At 41.4% G+C, this 21,925-nt stretch overlaps 1 protein-coding gene across 1 annotated transcript in view; it reads left to right on the top strand.

The window, feature by feature from the left end:
- Positions 1-21,925, top strand: part of LOC124036507 (lysyl oxidase homolog 2B) — a 49,982-nt gene that overhangs the window by 13,285 nt on the left and 14,772 nt on the right. The window contains exons 4-6 of the mRNA XM_046351177.1: positions 12,510-12,721; positions 15,415-15,631; positions 19,991-20,174. Of these exons, the coding sequence (XP_046207133.1) occupies positions 12,510-12,721; positions 15,415-15,631; positions 19,991-20,174 (613 nt within the window). The remainder of the gene's footprint in view (positions 1-12,509; positions 12,722-15,414; positions 15,632-19,990; positions 20,175-21,925) is intronic.

Here is a 21,925-nt window from a genome sequence, read left to right as displayed (position 1 = left end):
AAGCACAGCTATCCTCACCGTAAGGCGATCGTTCACTTGTATATTATGACTACAGTGACTGCAATTAGAAGGCATCATGTTAATGTTACTAGTTAGCTTCGGCTCAGGAGGTCCTGACGAACCATGTCCAGATAAAGCGTCCGGAGTGAAAAAGTTGAATGAAAAAAAAAGTTGAGGGAAAAAACAAAAATATAAACGGTAATTAAAACTAAAAAACGTAAAGTTATCAGGTAGCAAAGTAAGGTTGGCTTCAAACTGAAGCTGGAAAGACTGCAAACTAGCCAGACTTTAGTTTTACCTTTTATCAATTGACATTTCTTTGTATATATCTATAAAAATGATGCCAGCTGATTCATAATTTCGACTGGCTGAGAAACTTTGCCTGCCTCTCTCTTTCGTCACGACTCCCGACCCTACACGTTCATTACTTTGGGACAGTTGGAGATCGAATTTGACTATTGAAACAATGTTGCAAATGTCGGACAGACAGACAGCAAGGTTTATACTAATCTCCACTGTTGAAAACTAAATATTAGTCTAAAATAATTGCGAGATAATGTTTAGGTGCATTTTATAATGGAGATCAAGTTTATAACTTCCCTGCCTGGGCTGATGAGACAGTGGATTGCACAGTCAGATGGAACAGTGTAAAAAGGGCATTTTAATGTCATAGATTTAGCCATTGGTAACTTGTGGAATAGACACCAGCTGGAATGCACTTTTAACCAATCAGCATTCAGGATTACACCTTCCTTTGCATAAAAGCCTGCAGCTAATTGCCACCAAAGGCAGAGTGTTATGTGTTCCGCTCACTCACTGCAGGCCCTCAAGAGTTCACATTCCAATTTTATGAGTTAGTGCAGACCAGCACTCTCCAGGAGAGTCAGCTCAAATCATGTCTCTATTTGACTCCAATGATGACTGACACCTCCAAATCCAAGGTTTACATGTATCCCTCTGGTGGTCGAAGTGACCTGTTTTAAGAAATTACATTGGTTTGTGGAGAAAAAGTTTGATAGACTGCTGAGGAATTTGTTACAGGAAATAATCACTGCCACCTTGTGAGGTTAATTTAGGCCTAACGTGTGCCAGCTTATCTGATGGGATCAGCTACAATGTAGCATTATATCACGTGACACTATGTCAATGATATTAATTTGCTGATGCCTAAACTTAACCGTGCACTTAAATTTTTTCTAGTTTCCGCAAGTATGGCCCCACCAGGACTGGGGACAGGGGGATAGGGGGGACATTCTTAAATTGCACTTTTGTCCCTGCCCCATTTTTCATTGGAATGTGATACAAAATGAGGCAGCTTTAGGACCATGCGGATGCCCCTGAGTGGTCGGGTAGACTGTTTGGAGTGTTTATCCAAATGGATAAAAAAAATATATATATACACAGTACCAGTCAAAAGTTTGGACACCTATTTTTACTATTTTCTACATTGTGTCAAATTATATTTAACATTTTAGATTCATCAAAGTAGCCACCCTTTGCCTTGATGACAGCTTTGCACACGCTTGACATTCTCTCAACCAGCTTCACCTGGAATGCTTTTCCCACAGTCTTGAAGCAGTTCCCACATATGCTGAGCACTTGTTGGCTGCTTTTCCTTCACTCTGCTGTCCAACTCATACCAAACCATCTCAATTGGATTAAGGTCAAGGGATTGTGGAGGCCAGGTCATCTGATGCAGCACTCCAAAACTCTCCTTATTGGTCAAATAGCCATTACACAGCCTGGAGGTGTGTTGCATCATTGTCCAGTTGAAAAGCAAATGATCGTCCCATTAAGTCCAAACCAGATGGGATGGCATGTCGCTGCAGAATTCTGTGGTAGCAATGCTGGTTAAGTGTGTAAATAAATCACAGACAGTGTCACCAACAAAGCACCATCACACCTCCTCCTCCATGCTTCACGGTGGGAACCACACATGTGGAGATCATCCATTCACCTACTCTGCGTTTAACAAAGACGCTGTGGGTAGAAGCAAAAATCTCAAATTTGGACTCATCAGACAAAAAGACAGATTTCCACTGGTCTAATGTCAGTTGCTTGTGTTTCTTGGCCCAAGCAAGTCTCTTCTTATTATTGGTGTCGTTAAGTACTGGTTTCTTTGCAGAAATTAAACCATGAAGGCCTGATTCACGCAGTCTCTTCTGAACAGTCGATCTTGAGATGTGTCTGTTACTTGAACTCTGTGAAGCTTTTATTTGGGCTCCAATTTCTAAGGCTGGTAACTCTAACTCTTATCCTCTGTATCAGAGGCAACTCTGGGTCTTCCTTTCCTGTGGTTGTCCTCATGTGAGCCAGTTTCATCATAGTGCTGGATGGTTCTTGAGACTGCACTTGAAGAAACTTTCAAAGTTCTGGAAATGTTCCGCATTGACTGACCTTCATAACTTCAAGTAATTATGGACTATCATTAATCTTTGCATATTTGAGCTGTTCTTGGCATAATGTGGACTCGTCATTTACCAAATAGGGCTACCTTCCGTTTACCACCCCTATTTTGTCGCAAGACAACTGATTGGCTCAAACGCATTAAGAAGGAAAGAAATTCTACAAATGAACTTTTAACAAGGCACATCTGTTAATTGAAATGCAATCCAGGTGTCTACCTCATGGAGATGGTTGAGAGAATGCCAAGAGTGTGCAAAGCTGTCATCAAGGCAAAGGGGTGGCTACTTTGATGAATCTCAAATACAAAATTAAGACTTTTTTGAGACTTTTTTGTTTTTTAAGACTTTTTTTGGTTACTATATGATTCCATATGTGTTATTTCATAGTTTTGATGTCTTCACTATTATTCTACTATGTATAAAATAGTAAAAATATAGAAAAACGGTTGAATGAGTAGGTGTCCAAACTTTTGACTGGTACTGTATATATATATATTTATATATTATGCCCCCACACTTCTAAAACCAAAGTTGCGCCCCTGGCCCACACCATAGCTGAACATCCTCAATAAGTACTTTGGTTATCTTTTCAGAGAAGTGACCGTACACAGTTTGCAAATTCCAATGCTATTCAATTCCTGTAATGGGACAATATGAGGAAGAATGGCTCCAGTTCACTTCCTCTGGTGAGGTTTATAAAGACAAAAGGTAGAGATTATAATGCTCCAAAGAGCTGCGCTGTAGAGGTCCAGACATCTGGAGTCCTCCTTCAGCCCTTTGTGATGTCTCAAGCTGTGATATTCACTGAGAGAATATCAGGCTCATCTTTTCCATTCACTGAGATGTGGGGCACGCCGAGTTAGCTCCACACAGAAGCAATGTAAAACACAGCCAGGCTGAGGCAAAGCCCTCCACACACATAGGTTATGTTCCAAATGGAACCCTATTCCCTATGTAGTGCACTATTTTTGACCAGGGCTCATAGGGTTCTGATTAAAAGTAGTGCACTGAGTAGAGAATAGGCTACCATTTGAGCGCAGGCACAGACTTAATGGAGACTTCCCTTTACCTTATCATCTGGAAACAGTCATTTGATGGTGGTGGTGACTCACAGCTTCAGTTTGAGGTTACACTTGGTTTTTATCCCAAATCGCACCCTATTGCCTTTATAGTGCACTACTTTTGATCAGGGCCCATCAAAAGTAGTGTCATATAGAGGGAATAGGGTGCCACTTGGGACGTACACTGTCTAATGTTAGGCATGACGACAGACTAGTGTGATACTGTGGTGGGGGATGATGAGAGGTATGGGGACTCAAAGTAGGTGCTTGGGGTGAGAACATTTCCGCCTACATTTTAGAGACATTTCAGAGACTGTTGCCCTTTCATTGTGGGACACTTGCGATGACTTCAGGGTAATTGCTGGCCAGTCGACCACAAAGGAACCACAAAGGAAATGTTTCAAAGACTTAGGAGAGTGTTGAAACCTGAAGCTTGCATGCATGTGTCACCTACCTTTGGCTTCTTAGGGCATTTTTTGTCCGATTCCTCTGTGAATGCCTTGTTTTTAGTACACTTGCACTTCTTTCTAAGTTTCTGTTTCAAGTAACCAAGTTTAATTATAACTCTGGAAAATACCCATAGCATGTGAACTGAATTTGCTTTGTGGGCCGTGCAGTTTATGGGTTTGTATGGATTGCAGTTTTAGTGGCATTGTGTCTCAGTCATCTGCACTTTAAAACAACCGTAAAGGACATCCAGTGCTCTTCTGAGAAGTTACTGTGTGCTTTCCATTAAGACTGTTATTATATAAATATAAATGTTCTGTTCCTCATGTGTTTATCACACACACATTCTTTTCAGTCATGTCCTTAAGGTTGTTTGGCATAGAGCATCTTAAGATTAGTGCCCAGAGTTTTTCCTAGTTAGGTCATGAAAAGGTCAGGAGCAACATCTGTCCCTCTCTATTATCCTTAGTAATATCCTCTCACATCATTTCAGCTTGTAAATAGAGGTGGCTGTATAGACATGATTTAGAAGTGAGGTTTGTGTGGTTGTCTGACCTGTGATCAAGCACATGCATTAGGGTACATTCTGCTCTAACCAACTTTCAACATTGAGCATTCCTCAGTGTTTATGCAGGTCATTCTTGGCTAACTAGTAAGCAGCTTTTATCAATGCAGACTTTATGTAGACACCAATGTGTTCCATTGCAGGAGAATTTCAGGAGGAAATATTTTAGATTTATTCATCTCTCTGCATCCTCGGTGAGGAACAAACAGCATACTGTGGGCTCTTAGAAATTATACGGAACACAACTTGAAACAAGTTTATTCTTTGGTTCCAATTTCTGGGGTCAATTTTGAACATCTGTTGTTGAAACATCCATGTAAATACATCACCATTAAGGTGGTTAATTGAGGTTTATTAATGTGATATAAAGTAAAGTATGGTTTAATGGTGCTTTATCATAAAGGACTGGGGAACATTGCTCTTTTTAAAAAGTTTAGATGAAAAGATCTTTACTGTAGTTAGTTGATTTATGTGATAACACACCTTGAAACAAAGCCTTGCCCATTTTGATGTATGTACCTTCATTAGTTTTCTTCACTCTTTTGTTTTGGAGGAATGTCCAAAACTGGGAGTCTATGGGGAGGCAGGGGTACTGTGCCAGAGCAGGTCTCTCCTCTTGTCTCTGGCTTTAAGTCTTTAAGTCTGTCTGTCTGTCTGTCTGTCTGTCTGTCTGTCTGTCTGTCTGTCTGTCTGTCTGTCTGTCTGTCTGTCTGTCTGTCTGTCTGTCTGTCTGTCTGTCTGTCTGTCTGTCTGTCTGTCTGTCTGTCTGTCTGTCTGTCTGTCTGTCTGTCTGTCTGTCTGTCTGTCTGTCTGTCTGTCTGTCTGTCTGTCTGTCTGTCTGTCTGTCTGTCTGTCTGTCTGTCTGTCTCTTTTCCCGACAACACGCCCATAAGGAAGAATCTCTCTCTCTCTCTCTTGGTGTTCTTGCTCTCTCTCTCTCTCTCTCTCTCTCTCTCTCTCTCTCTCTCTCTCTCTCTTCTCTCTCCACGCATGCACACGCGCACACACACACACACACACACACACACACACACACACACACACACACACACACACACACACACACACACACACACACACACACACACACACACACACACACACACACACACACACACACACACACACACACACACAAAGCAATAGTTTATTGTATCTTCCTCCTCTCAGTTTTTCCCCTATCCCCTATAGATAGAATCCGCTGTAGAGGGAAATAGCGCCACTGGCCGCCCCACCACAGTTGTTATTGTTTTTGTTGCCAAGCGTCACACAGCATGGTACATTCTGCACTTTTCTATCATGCGTGCAATGATGTCAGAGGGGAAAACTTCTGTGTTGTAATATTGCAAATGGAAGTGACTGCTTCACCATTAAGCATTCCAGCTTTAAGGTCAAACCATCCATGTTCTCCTCTATACTCTAGCCTTGTCATCATAGTAGGGTTCTATAAAGTGCAATGTAAAGCCTAATGGGAAAGGCACCATGAACTTGATTAATGTGGGGTTGAAAAAGTCATTTGATTTAATTTGAACAACTTAATTAACTTCTCACATAACTGATAGACTGTTTTCTGGTCATGTCACAACTGCAGATTAAAGTCCACACCCTGCAGGGGACAACATTCCTACATTATAACTCAACTGAATAGCATGTTTCGTTTACCCTCTACACATTATATTATAAAGCCCTCAGTCTCTAACAACGCGTTGCTCTAACAACTTCAAGCCTCGGCAGAAGTGGTTTTTACAGTCATTGTGTGAGTTGGTGCCAGTTTGGCACAAACCATGAACTTCTGTGTCTCTAATTTATACATGCCACAGAATGATAGTTAGGGAGATTTTCTGCCAAGTTAAACTAGTTTTTCTGAAACTTAAATTCAACTAAAAATAATAATAGCCTTCTTTATTTTAATAAACAAATAAGTTAAACTGTAGTTTTTCAGGATTTGTGAAGGTGTTGTGGAACATCTGTATCCACTTTGTCGAAAGGCTCTTTTAATGGCATCTAAGGAGCTGAAAAAAGTGGAATAGAGACATGAGGTACATAACATCATTCACTGCCACACTATAAACACTGTTTCAGGACAGAGATAATCATCCATTTGTGTTGTGGCTCAAAGAATTATCAGCACCCAAACAGTGCAGGCCTGGTGAGCACAGCACATGTGATATTGAAACACAAGCCCAGGGAGGGAGTGGTCACTCTGTGGCAAACATGATATCAACAAACATCTTAGCAAACTTTATGCCAGGAAGTAACTTCAGCAAAATACTGTTGTGATGTTGGAGAAATTATTTCCCACTAGGCACAGACGCCTGTTCAATGACTATTTTTATTTGATTTACATTTGGTTGAGTGAGTTGTCAACTTATGTGAATTTAATATGAAATCAACAAAAAAAATGACAATGACAATGGATTTAGTTTAAAAGTTGGGTGGAAAAATAACGATGACGACTTTTTGCATATCCAATCAGTTTTCCACATTGATTCAACGTCATCACATAGATTTGTATTTAATTAAATGAGGTGAAAACAACGTTGTTGATACATCCAGTTTTTTCCCATTGGTTTGTTCTCTCACTTGGAATTTCTATGTAACTCAGTTTGACTACTAGGATCTATAGGGATTTCTGTTAGAAGTGAATGTACTTCATGATTTCTATTGGAACCATATGCTGTAGGCTCCGTGGGCGTTGTTATTGCTGGCATTAGTACTGTGTTCTAGTAGAGGCTTGAGGTCACATTCTGGCCTGAGATGATGAGAAGTATGTTCATTAAAGTCGACACACTAAGTCACACCATTGTCAAATGCTCCAAACTGGCAACCACGTCATAAAGAGTATTGCGCCTGAGTACTGTCAGTGCAAGGGACACTTGAAATATGACTTATGCATTTATTTTTAGTCATGCTTCATTGCAATGTCTTCTTGGTTTTAGTTGTTTTTTTTATATACATATTTTTGTTAATTTCTCAAGGGTAGCATCATTTGTTCATTTTAGAACTAATGCCCATAACTCACTTTCTAGTGTATGATTCTGGGAATGGACTATTGTAGCCTACATAATAAACCTCACACATACGGGAATCATGAATGTTAGCCATTGTGGGGATATTTTTGCCTTCCAGCTGGACCATGGCTGATTCTTCAGTCCTGTGGTCTATACATCAGACAATACGTTGACAGGCTCAACTTCAAATACAAGCCCGGAGGGTAAGAATGACCCACTGACGCCGGTCTCATTCCAAGGGACCTCTTTTAAGTTGTTTAGCTGAATGACATAATCTCTTCACCTACCAATAGTAGGCCTACAAATGCACTGCATTGAATTCATGGAGCAGTCAGAGGCAGAAAGGTTATATTTTATGGACATAAACATGTAGGTATTCCTGTCTCATTAACATTCCAATTAAACATCAGTATATAGATATATAGCCATCATGGATGGCCTAATTGATTCTGGATGACAGCAACAATGACATAATGCTGTTCCACTGCCTCAGTGTTTTCCATAAGAAGGTATCGGTTTACCACTTGTACCTATGTCTCCTTCTGGAGAAGTGGTCTCAGAGTGATTCAGGGCTTAGTTGAGACCGACAGAGGGCCCACCAGCTTCCTCTCCTCTGCTTCTCTCTCTACCTCCTCAAAGATGCATCCCACTAATGGCTTTTCCATCTTCTGCACCTTCCTCCCCCTGCTGCCAATTTCTGGAATCCCCTTCCCCAGAGTACATAGAAACAAGCCACTCATGTTAGAAGTATCTCACCGGCTGCTGCTGTGTTTCTACTTTTCTACCACACCACCGTCGCAATCAACAGGCATTTATTTTCTCGTCATTTGAACTAGGCATCGATGCATGTGTAGTCCTGAACTCTAAACAAGAAATCAATAATTAGAAAGGGTTGGATGCCAAGTGACAAGGAGGGAATGGGGAGGTTGGTTTGCCATGTGAGTTTAAGTTGGTGAAACAAGTTCACTCCTCTCTTTCACATTAAAAGGGGGGTTTTCAGAATAATATTTTGATAATTGACTGGGTTCTTTCTGTATAAGTCTTTTAGGTTTAACTACAGCTGAGAAAGCATTCACCCCCCCTTGGCATTTTTCCTATTTTGTTGCCTTACAACCTGGAATTAAAATTGATTTTTTGGGGGGTTTGAATAATTTGATTTACACAACATGCCTACCACTTTGAAGATATATATTTTATTGTGAAACAAACAAGACATAAGACAAAAAACAGAAGACGTGAGCGTGCATAACTATTCACCCCCCCAATGTCAATACTTTGTAGAGCCACCTTTTGCAGCAATTACAACTGGATGTCTCTTGAGGTATGCCTCTATAATCTTGGCACATTTAGCCACTGGGATTATTGCCCATTCTTCAATGAAAAACTGCTCCTTCAAGTTGGATGGGTTCCGCTGGTGTACAGCAATCTTTAAATCATACCACAGATTCTCAATTGGATTGAGGTCTGGGCTTTGACTAGGCCATTCCAAGACATTTAAATGTTTCCCCTTAAAGCCCTTGAGTGTTGTTTTAGTAGTATGCTTAGGGTCATTGTCCTGCTGGAAGGTGAACCTCTGTACCAGTCTCAAATCGCTGGAAGATTGAAACAGGTTTCCCTCAATAATTTCCCTGTATTTACTGCCATCCATCATTCCTTCAATTCTGACCAGTTTCCCAGCCCCTGCCGATGAAAAACATTCCCACAGCATGATGCTGCCAACACTATGTTTTACTGTGAGGATGATGTTCTCAGGGTGATGAGAGGTGTTGGGTTTGCGCCAGACATAGCGGTTTCCTTGATAGCCAAAAAGCTACATTTTAGTCTCATCTGACCAGAGTACCTTCTTCCATATGTTGGGCAGTCTCCCACTTGCCTTTTGGCGAACACCAAGCGTGTTTGATTATTTTTTTCTTTGACTTCTTATGGGCAGGTGGGACGGTAGTGTCCCAATGGGGAGGGGGAGTCTATGTACAAAAAGTGCTATAATTTCAAAAGGTTCACCTAGTATGGATGAATTAAAGCTGACACTACATATAAACTTGATTTCAAATCCACACTTATGGAGTAGAGAGCCAAAAGAAGAACAAATGCTTAATTGTCCCAATAATTACAGGGGGCACTGTAATTCATATCATATGCCTAAAAGTACTCTAGAGCTCTTTTTACTTGCAAACAATAAAGATGGATTGCCCCATCCTGCGCATAGCCCCCTCCCCCCACCCGGTTGCATTACCCTGCTGAGACCCCAGTTACCATCAGATCCTGCTCAGAAGAGGCATGACAAATAATTACCTTGGTGTACATTTATACATTATATTATCCAAGAATAGAATCAATGTTTCAATAATTGAAATAACCATTATTCCCAGATACCAGACTGTAGCCTACCCATCAACTCAAGATGGAACTTTGTACCCATTCACTGGTTGTTATAACATACTGTAAAACTCCCCAGAGCTCTGTAGACTGCTCTTCCCTGACTGGCTAACCCTGCTGGGACACCTGTCACTATTTGATCATGGTAAGGCATGATGAGCATACTGTTGTGTAGCAACTGTGCATCATGACAGAGAAGTCTGTAGAGTTGTTTATACCATGTCAGTGTGAAAAGTAGGTAATTATCTATGGAAACTGACCAATCAATAATGTTACATTGCTATATTGAAAACAAAATCACATTGTGCTGTCAAAAAAACGTCAGAATATCGGTCTTCAATCGTTTGGCCACTGTTTTCATCGTTTGATTCAGGTCTAGACTAGTGTAATTGTTGCAAAAAGAATAGCTAAAGTTATTGAGCTAGCTGACTAACTTGCTAACGTTAGCCAACTTCTGGCTAGCGCTAATGGTTCGTCAACTGGCGAAAACTAGCCAAGTTAATTTACTTCTGTTGAAACAGGACAAAACATTTCCATACACCTGTTGTATTCGGTGCATGTGACAAATAAAATATGATTTGTTAGATTCTGCTACCTGACAGAAAACTAGAGGCTCGAGCTGAACCGACTGTGGTAGCTACTAGCTAGATAGCTAGTTCATTCACTTCAGACAGAACTTCAGTTGAGAGGGGATGAAACATGTAGCTAATGCATTAGCTAACATTTCATGTCAGTTACATTACATATTCAACATTGTGAATAAATACTTTTCTTCCCCTGTAAAGTTAAACAGCAGTTACCTTGTCAGCTACATAAATTAAATAAAGAGTAGCCAGTTTCTGCTCTGCTTGCTTTTACAACTCTGAGAAAAAGCACAACACACACACACAGACAAAAGCTGCCTCTGCTCTCACACTCTGTGGTGTCCGCACGGTCCTAAATCCAGGTGGTTGATACCACCAAACAACCTACCCAACCTCTCTGAGGCGTCCGAATGATCCTAAAGCACACAATGCCACTTTTTGTATCACAGTACATTGATTAATAAACTGGGGGAGACAAAAATGCAATTTCAGAATGTGGGGGGAATCATGTCCCTCCTGTCCCCAGTGAAAGTTGTGCCACTGGTTTTGGAGGAGTTGATAAGTAAAAATAATGTGTGTTGATTGCAAAGACCCAGCTTGCAGCCAGGTCTACATTTTGGGGATATTGCTCTGAATGGTATTTTTCCACCATTAAGAATAAGATGAACATTATTGCTGAAAGACCCTGTTATGATGTAAGAAGCACACAACTGTAGCACAACCAGTTTCATTTGATCTTTATTGTGCAGACTTTTTAAAATCAAAGTACACTACAGTATTCTACTAGAGATCCTAAATACAGACAAGGTCACTATCACCACAGTTCTCTAAATGATCATGTCCCAGGGTTTGAACCCCCCCCCCAGATAGCACAACATGCTGGATCTCATCCTTCCACTCGCTGGTTAATGCGATCATCTGTGGATAAAAATAGTTAAAGAAGAGCAGACTGAACATTTACAGTTTCTCTGTGGTTCACTTTCATCCTGTGGACTGATGTATGATGCCATTTCAGGAAAACCTTCCTTTTCATTATTGAACGTTTGGAGGTCTAACTGTCTCTGTCCCAAATGGCACCCTAATCCCTATATAATGCACCATTTTTTGTTCAGATCCCTATGGGCTATAGGGTGCAATTTGAGACAAAGCCACTGACTTCAGGTCTGACAGGACAGGACAGGGGCTGGGTTTGATATGTGTCTCAGCCAGCCCATCCACTAGCCCATCTGCTGAGACAAGCAAATATCCATCCGCCAGTTCTCATCTTGCCTCCTCTCTTCTCCCATGGCCTGCACTGTCACGTAGCACAGGAATGTGGGCTGGGTCTTTAGGAGAGAGGCTGTTTGTTCAAACCCCATCAGGCTTCACAGAGGAAGGTCTCCACATGACTTTTTTTGACAAAGACAGACATGTAGACAGATGGATAGACTCATTGCCTTTGAAATGATGTGGTATTGATCAGGTAATGCTTTCAGGAGATGAGATAACAGCCCAGGCAAGTCAGCATGTCAATTCCACCACAGACGGTTCAGCAAGTTCAACAATATTCTTGTGATATTACAGTAAATTAAGTATCTGGATTTTCACGACTAGGATCAAAAAGTAAATATTGCATAATGCTCCGAAAGTGTTTAATAGGCCAACTTTTGATCCCAAACTGGATCTTCGTCACCTACCAGCATCTATCCAGTGACACCCTTTAAAACATGACTAGAAAGTGTTGTATGAGTTGCCATGGCCACTCCTTTGATATCCTTGTTCAAAAGCCAAGCAGTTGTAGCACAGCTGGGTCTGGCCTGTGATTCACTAGGTGATAGGATTGTAAAAATGTTTGGGTAAGCTGGAGAGGCTTTAAAAGGGAATGCAATGTTGTGGGTTTGGTGCCGGAGGGTTAGTGCCTTACATTCATTATATGGCTATATGCAGACACATTTGGAGCGATTTTTTCCAGATAAATAAGTAAGAGAGCAGTGAGGAAGAGAGGACCATAGAGGACCGCAGAGGAAGAGACGACTTGGCCTATTGATGTGAAATGAATCATACCACATTTTTCTTCACAGAGTTTAAACATTCAAGTGGAGGATGTGCGTATCCGGGCCATTCTATCGTCATACCGTAAGCGTGTCCCTGTGACAGAGGGCTACGTGGAGGTGAAGGACGGGGGGAAATGGAAGCAGATCTGTGATGCGGAGTGGACGAAGCACAACAGCAGAGTTATCTGTGGCATGTTCGGTTTCCCCGGAGAGAGGAAGTACAATGCCAGAGTCTACAAGTGAGTGAGGGATGGGTCTTTGTTTAACTGAATCCTCTTGGTCCTCTATGGGAATTAAGGCCACAATGCGCTCCTGCCATTCTTTGATGAAAGGGATGAGAGTGTAGAAATGAATACTATATGTGTCTCTATGGATGGGCAGTGGCAGCAGCAGGTTCCATTTTACTGGAGTGTTATGGAGCAGGACTACTGTAAACATAAGTAAGTAAGCTTTGTCCATGCCAGAATGGCACATAGACTCCTGCCCTATCTCCTGTTTCTGTAGTGTGAGGCAGCTGGATGTACAAGTACACCCCCTGGACAGGACACTACTGTACATCAGAGGAGGCTGGTAGGAGTAGCTATAGGAGGATGGGCTCATTGTAATGGCTGGAATGGAACAAATGGAATCGTATTAAACATATGGAAACCACATGCTTGACTTCCATTTAATCCATTCCAGCCAATACAATGAGCCCTTCCTCCTAAAGCTCCTCCCACCAGCCTCCTCTGCTGTACATAAATCTTATTATGTAAACTTGTTTGGTTTGGTCAGACACACCCTTTATTCATCTTCAGATGTATTAAGCCTGGGGAGGCGATGTACCATGGACAGTTACTCTCCCAGGCCCATGGCAACAAGCCGTTGACAGACCCATACCTTATCTCAGTCAAGATTCATTCTTGGTACACATTACACAGACACCTTGACTCTTAAACACTGGAGAGGGATGTCAACTCAGAGTTCTCCCATTGTGAAAACTATGACCCCCACTATGCTACTGAAAGTTCAGGCTGTTATTCAACAGACTGACAACTCATCAGAACTTTGAGCTTCTTACCCTACCGTGGTGGAAAATCTTTTTGATCTTTGCTGTTTGACTTATATATTGCATACAGAACATATTTGCCCTAATACAGAGCAATAACACTGAATTCTACAGAAACTTTCTTTATTTTGCTTCACATCAAACACTCTCATAGAACTTAAGTAACCCCTCCCCCCTTCGTATGTATATAACCAGGATCGGTGCATTCCTTAAAGTAGTTGTAATGCGGTACTGACTGGGCTGGGGAAGGATCTAACTCTTATTTGCACGTGGAAACCTGCAGAGGAATAGCCAGCAGTTAATTAATCACTTCAAACCTTGGGACCTTGTCTCTAGCTCTGAAGCCATCCTTGAATGTACTGTCTCATTCATGGTAGAGAGGGAGAGAAGTTTCCTCTGCTTAGGTAACCACAGTATAGCAGCACCCTACTTTCCATCTACGTGACTGCCGGCATGCAACAGCTTGAAACTTATGAAACGTGCAGAATGTGTTTTTATAGTCTGCCGTTTGGTCCAGGCGGCGGCAGACAGCCAAGGTCTACAGTTCTTTCATAATCCAAACTTGGTCTCTGTTCAAATGCCTCTGTTGGCCCGCTTAGCATATTCCAAATTATTTGGAGAGCATAGGATTTAGTAGACGTCATCTGTGCTTTTCAATGGTTTATGTGTGCTGTGGTATGTAATCATTTCAAAAGCAAATTTTTGGTAGCACGCGCAAACTTTCAAGCTGATGAAAAGTAACAATAGATCACTGTTCCAATTGCCTAATGTGACTTATGTAATATTTTTTGAGTTTACAGCTCCTACCATGTTCAGTTTCTACTTGGTTGAACCTTCACAGCTGCTGCTTGAACACATTTGAACGGATCAAGATGCTTTTTTCCCCTGAGTTCTATTTATCCATCCTTCACTCACAACTTCTGTATGCCCCCCCTAGACTCAGAGGCTTAGAACGCAGGCTTTGGATGGGTTCCGGACAGTGATCCGCAATGTTCTTTTATCCAGGTTCCAAATGGAAAACAAATGCTGTGTGTGTGTCTCCTCCCATCCTCTTTAATCTGATTTCATGTACACCTCTAAGACATGTGATGAAGAGACAGGACAAGGACAGGCTGTGCTGCCATAAACGTTCATTAAACACGTTGGTTGGCTCACCATTGAAAAGTAAAGGAATGAATTAACATGCCTGGATGACCTCAATCACCTGTTGTTCACATCCCAGACTAAACAGGCACACCTGTAGCCTAATACTGAACCCTTTGTTATCGGACTAGCGCTGTTATTTTTATTTTTGATTTGATTTCACCTTTATTTAACCAGGTAGGCCAGTGGAGAACAATTTCTCATTTACAACTGCGACCTGACCAAGATAAAGAAAAGCAGTGTGACACAAACAACAACACAGAGTTACACATGGAATAAACAAACATACAGTCAATAACACAATAGAAAAGTCTATATACAGTGTGTGCAAATGAGGTAAGGGAGGTAACGCAATAAATAGGTCATAGTGGCGAAATAATTACAATTTAGCAATTAAACACTGGAGTGATAGATGTTCAGAAGATGAATGTGCAAGTAGAGATACTGGGGTGCAAAGGAGCAAAAAAATAATAATAACAGTATGGGGATGAGGTAGTTGGAAGGGCTATTTATAGATGGGCTATGTACAGGTGCAGTGATCTGTGAGCTGGTGCTTAAAGTTAGATAGAGAGATATGAGTCTTTAGCAGTATTTAGCAACAAGTTGACTACATACAGTTAATGCTGTATGTACAGTAGGTGTTAGGGAAAACGGGATAGCAGCCTTGTGTAAATATTGAATGAAATGTCTGTCTAAACTGTGTTATTATTTGACTACTATATGTTTTCCCTGTGTTCTCAGGATGTTTGCTCGCAGGAGAAAGCCCAATTATTGGGACTACTCAGTCAACTGCACTGGAAATGAGGCGCACCTATCGAGCTGCAAGCTGGGCCATGCCGTGGCAGCGAAGGTCAACAGCACATGTGGAGGGGACACACCTGTGGTTGTCAGCTGTGTGCCAGGAAGAGCCTTCTCCCCAACCCCCATGACTGGCTTCAGAAAGGCCTTCAGGCAGGAGGTAGGCACCATGGACTCACTAAACCAATGCATTCTGTCCATATAAATATAATCAATAGAGCAGATATTGCCAGATCTATTGACTTGAATGGGGATGCATGTTCTAGTGATTATATTTCTATGATTCTGTCACCCTCTTTGGAATTGGACTGATTTATGTTGTGCCACTGCCTGGTTATGGCAAATAAAACATAGGTAGGGAAAATACAGTACCAGTCAAAAGTTTGGACACACCTACTCATTCAAGAGTTTTATTTTCTTTTGATTATTTTCTACATTGTAGAATAATAGTGAAGACATCAAAACTATGAAATAAAACATATGGAATCATGTAGTAACCAAAAGAGTGTTAACCAAATAGTAGCCACTCTTTGCCTGGAATGCATTTCAATTAACAGATGTGCCTTGTAAAAGTTCATTTGTGGAATTTCTTAACTTCTTAATGCATTTGAGCCAATCAGTTGTGTTGTGACAAGGTAGGGGTGGTATACAGAAGATAACCCTATTTGGTAAAAGACGAAGTCCATATTATAGCAAGAACAGCTCAAATAAGCAAAGAGAAACGACAGTCCATAATTACTTTAAGACATGATGGTCAGTCAATATGGAAAAGTTCAAGTTCAAGTTTCTTCAAGTGCAGTCACAAAACCATCAAGCGCTATGATGAAACTGGCTCTCATGAGGACAGCCACAGGAAAGGAAGACGCAGAGTTACCTCTGCTGCAGAGAATAAGTTCATTAGAGTTACCAGCCACAGAAATTGCAGCCCAAATAAATGCTTCATAGAGTTCAAGTAAGAGACACATCTCAACATCAACTGTTCAGAGGAGACTGCGTGAATTAGGCCTTCATGGTCAAATTGCAGCAAAGAAACCACTACTAAAGGACACCAATAATAAGAAGAGGCTTGCTTGGGCCAAGAAACACGAGCAATGGACATTAGACTGGTAGAAATCTGTCCTTTGGTCTGATGAGTCCACATTTGAGATTTTTGGTACCAACCGCCATGGCTTTGTGAGACTCAGAGTAGGTTAACGGATCATTTCCGCATCTGTGGTTCCCACCGTGAAGCATGGAGGAGGAAGTGTGGGGGTGTTTTTCTGGTGACACTGTTAGTTATTTTTTTTAAATTCAAGGCACACTTAATTGATGGAGATCTGCATCAGATGACCTGGCCTCCACAATCACCTGGCCGCAACCCAATTGAGATGGTTTGACATGAGTTGGACCACAGAATGAAGGACAAGCAGCCAACAAGTGCTCAGCATATGTGGCAACTCCTTCAAGCCTGTTGGAAAAGCATTCCAGGTGAAGCTGGTTGAGATAATGCCAAGAGTGTGCAAAGCTGTCATCAATGCAAAGGTTGGCAACTTTGAAAAATCAAAATATAAAATATATTTAGATTTGTTTAACACTTTTTTGGTTACTATTGTTTACATGATTCTATATGTGTTATTTTGATGTCTTTACTATTTTTCTACAATGTAGAAAATTGTTTTTTTTTAAATAAAGAAAACCCCTTTAATGAGTAGGTGTGTCCAAACTTTTGACTGGTACTGTAGCTGTGGGGGTTTAACTTCATACTGTAAAACTGAGTGGGCTATTTTATCTCTGATCTGATGAATCCTGTGGGAGATCGATAGACAATGGGGTTTTCTGAGATGCGTTACTGTTACTCTGACACTCAATGCTTTGTGAAGCCCATCTGCAGATGTTTTGAATATTAGTATAAGTGATTCATCATGTACTCAAGATCTGTGGGTAGTAGATAATTCATGCTCGTCCATGAAAACATCTTGTGGGAATCCGCACTAACAGATATTTTCTCTGGCTGTGATCTAATCCTTTATTTCACCCTCTCCCCCTCCTCTATTTCACACTCTCTCTTTCAAATTTGAGGAAATGTCACACTAATTGTTTTACATGTTTTACATTTAGTCAGGAGATGCAGCTCTGTCTCAGGTTCTGCTGTTGTGCAGTGGTGCTGTTGTGCAGGGGTTGCACAGCCCTTCCTCTACAGGGAGCCATGTTTTCCTGTGTCTACCTTTCTCAATGGCAAGGTTGTGCTGTGCTGTGCTCTCTCCCTCTCTCTCTCTCTCTCTCTCTCTCTCTCTCTCTCTCTCTCTCATTTCACTCTCTCTCTCATTTATCTCTCTCTCTCTCTCTCTCTCTCTCTCTCTCTCTCTCTCTCTCTCTCTCTCTCTCTCTCTCTCTCTCTCTCTCTCTCTCATTTCACTCACTCTCATTTCTCTCTCTCTCTCTCTCTCTATTTCTCTCTCTCTCTCTCTCTCTCTCTCTCTCTCTCTCTCTCTCTCTCTCTCTCTCTCTCTCTCTCTCTCTCTCTCTCTCTCTCTCTCTCTCTCTCTCTCTCTCATTTCTCTCTCTCTCTCATTTTCTCTCTCTCTCTCTCACTCACTCTCTCATTTCTCTCTCTCTCTCATTTTACTCTCTCTCTCTCTCTCTCTTTCTCTCTCTCTCTCTCTCTCTCTCTCTCTCTCTCTCTCTCTCTCTCTCTCTCTCTCTCTCTCTCTCTCTCTCTCTCTCATTTCACCCTCTTTCTCCACCCACCATTTTACCTTCTCCCTCTCTCTCTTTCCTCTATTTCACCGTTTCTCCCACCTCTATTTTGCACAGCAAGTGCTGTAGTGTAGGCCTGCCTGCCTCCCTGCTCTCTTCAAAAGTGAAGAAGCGACTCCAGGATGCTGGCCATCTAGGCAGAGCTGCAAAGAAAAAGCCATATCTCAGACTTGCCAATAAAAACAAAAGATTAACATGGGCAAAAGAACACAGACACTTGACACAGGAACTCTGCCTAGAAGGCCAGCATCCCGGAGTCGCCTCCTCACTGTTGGCGTCGAGACTGGTGTTTTGCGGGTACTATTTAATGAAGCTGCCAGTTGAGGAATTGTGAGGCGTCTGTTTCTCAAACTAGACACTCTAATGTACTTGTCCTCTTGCTCGGTTGTGCACCGGGGCCTCCCACTCCTCTTTCTATTCTAGTTAGAGTCAGTTTGCGCTGTTCTGTGAAGGGAGTAGAACACAGTGTTGTACAAGATCTTCCGTTTCTTGGCAATTTCTCACATGGAATAGCTTTAATTTCTCAGAACAAGAATAGACTGATGAGTTTCAGAAGAAAAGTCTTTGTTTCTTGACATTTTGAGCCTGTACTCGAACCCACAAATGCTGATGCTCCAGATACTCAACTAGTCTAAAGAAGGCAAGTTGTATTGCTTCTTTAATCAGATCAACAGTTTTCAGCTGTGCTAACATAATTGCAAAAGGGTTTTCTAATGATCAGTTAGCCTTTTAAAATGATTAACTTGGATTAGCTAACACAACGTGGCATTGGAACACAGGAGGGATGGTTGCTGATAATGGACCTCTGTACACCTATGTAGATATTCCATATAAAAACAGACGTTTTCAGCTACAATAGTCATTTACGACATTAACAATGTCTACACTGTATTTCTGATCAATTTGATGTTATTTTAATGGGCAAAAAATGTGCTTTTCTTTCAAAAACAAGAACATTTCTAAGTAACCCCAAACTTTTTAACAGTAGTGTATATTTCAAAATGCCATTCCTGTCCTTGCTTGGGTTCAGATTGTGTCAATCCCCTTTTCTAAAAACTTTTTCCCTCTTCAAGTGCCACAGTTTCACCTAAGAAATATTTAGTCGTAAAACAAATACTTACCCAAATACTTACTGCTTTTGGATATGTACACATTTTATGATGGTTTTGGTATTTTATTTTTTTATATTTTAGATACCTATTTCGAATATTCTTGCACTGGGAATAAATATATGTTATAGTTTCCTATTTTGGAATGGGAACACAAACCACAAAGCAGAGCCAATCCTAAACTGCATGAAAACACCTGTGCATTGCTGTTTGTAATTACAAATCCATGTAAATAAGATACAGTTATGCTACTCGTGTATCCCCTTGTTAAATTAAACACTTCCAATTTGCCAAAACCATTAATGGGAGTAACATTTACCTGCTGTGTAAATGTGATGCCACCCAGTCTGTAGCCTCACAGTCTTCATTCCACCCTTCTAGCTTCTCTGAACATCTTGGAAAGAGCCAACTAAAAACAGAGTTTTGTAACTCTTTATGGATGGCCCCCTCTAGTTATATATTTCTCAGGCTCAAGAGTCATTCATTTATAGAAAGTTGAACTCTGTAATTCTGCTTACCGGACCAATAAGGCATAATAACCTGACCTTCTATTGTCTTGAAAACCTACCTATTGTCTTTCATGTTTCATTGTTAGTTAATGCAACATAATAGCTTGCTTTGAGTGTTTGAATAACTCAGCCTTACTATGAGTGATCTCTCTCTTGTTCCTGCAGCAACCGTTGGTGCGTCTGCGAGGTGGCGCCATCGTAGGGGAAGGTCGTGTGGAGGTGCTGAAGAACGGCGAATGGGGAACCATCTGTGATGATAACTGGAGCCTGCTGTCAGCCACAGTGGTGTGTCGAGAACTGGGCTTCGGGAGTGCCAAGGAGGCCTTGTCTGGTGGTCGGCTTGGACAGGGTAGGGATTAGAATCAGTCCTTCTTATAACAACAATACTACATCTGGACAAGTACATGATGGGCAGGCCAACATATTGGTCCGTCTTGCAGTTGAGTTGGCTGAAGATGAAGTCGACTATTTGAATATTTCATCTGTGTAGAAGGCCTTGGATAGATTAACAATACACATAATTCTTATTACAGAAGTAATCAAAATCGGAATGACTGAGGTCAAGGAGGTTTTTCTGGTCTCAGTTGTATGAGAAATATTTGGTTTGATTCACCGTTATCAATCAACAGTCAATCAAGAAACATGGGCATAACTGCACAAAGCTCGAGAACCACTTGAATTCCTGAAATATAAAGAAAAATGAAGATTAACAGCTAAGTTGTGTAGTGTAGAGCTACATCTGCGCACCAAATGTTACAAAGGGAACATGTCCAAAAGATATCATAGTCTGTAATACTATCCCTTCTTTGCGGACTCTTTAAGCCCCACACTAATTCACCTTGACTTGAACAATAGGAACCCCCCTGGAGGACCGGAACTTTCTGGGATATTGAAATGTAATATATTCATAAAGCTTCACAGAGTAGAAGCGTTGATTTAGGATCAGTTTGTCATAATGATCTCAAAATGGAAAAGGGGGACCTGTTCCTAGATCAGCATTCCTACTCTGACGCTTTCTGAATAAAGGCCCAGAGTCTAGGTGATGTGGGTAAGGCGGAGTCAGGCGCAGGACACAGAGATGAGTAATAATAGAAACTTTACTCAAAAATAATCTTCCAACAAGGAGGACGAAAATCCAGAATCACATAAACGAGACAAGTGACAACAATAAACACGCACAAAACCATGATGGCTCCAGAGGGTTAAATAGGGAAATAATTCAAATGTAGATCGGTGGAGGCTAGAAAGCCGGTGACGTCGACCGCCAAACGCCGCCCAAACAAGGAGAGGCACCAACTTCGGCAGAAGTCGTGACAGAGACGAACAATGCAAGCCCATACTTGCAATATTCCAGTACTGTAATTGAAAGGCTGTAGTGGAGAGAAATACTATATATAAAGAGTACATAATGTATCAACCCCTTATCAGTTTGGAAGGCCTCGCCTTCCCCTCGAGGGACATGGGCCCTGCCCAAAAGAGGACCTTCACTTTATTGACCGGTTTCCCTAATTATGGGGTGCATTCCTGTAAGTCCTGGTTTGTGGGTGTGTGTGTCACGCCCTGACCTTAGAGAGCCTTTTATTTCTCTATTTTTGGTTAGGTCAGGGTGTGATTAGGGTGGGCATTCTAGGTTTTCTGTTTCTATGTTTTCAATTTCTTTGTTGTTTTTGCCATGTGTGGTTCCCAATCAGAGGCAGCTGTCTATCGTTGTCTCTGATTGGGGATCATATAATAGTTTTGAGTTTCCATTTGTGTTTTGAGGGGAGTTATCTTCTGTTTATCTGTTTTGTTGCCTGACTGAACTGTGCACTTTCGTTTTTTTCTACTTTGTTATTTTGTTGCGGTGTTCAGATGATAAAAAATCATGAACGTCCACCACTCTGCACCTTGGTCTCCTTCTTCAACCCACGAGAGTCATTACAGTGTGACTGTAAAATGTCCTCTAACTCAGTGTTACCTACGGGGATACTGGTTACCATGGTGTTTCTTCTTTTACTCTATGAGCCAAATGGAGGGCTTAATCAATAACTGAGGCATGTACCCCCCCCCCCATATATGTATCACTGACTCTCTTCTTGTCAAAACTATGTAGTCAGAAGA

The sequence above is a fragment of the Oncorhynchus gorbuscha genome, linkage group LG05 (genome assembly GCF_021184085.1).
Source record: "Oncorhynchus gorbuscha isolate QuinsamMale2020 ecotype Even-year linkage group LG05, OgorEven_v1.0, whole genome shotgun sequence".
NCBI classification, from domain to species: domain Eukaryota; kingdom Metazoa; phylum Chordata; class Actinopteri; order Salmoniformes; family Salmonidae; genus Oncorhynchus; species Oncorhynchus gorbuscha.
Note: the sequence above shows the minus strand (reverse complement) of the source record. Positions and strands in the feature narration are given on the sequence as shown.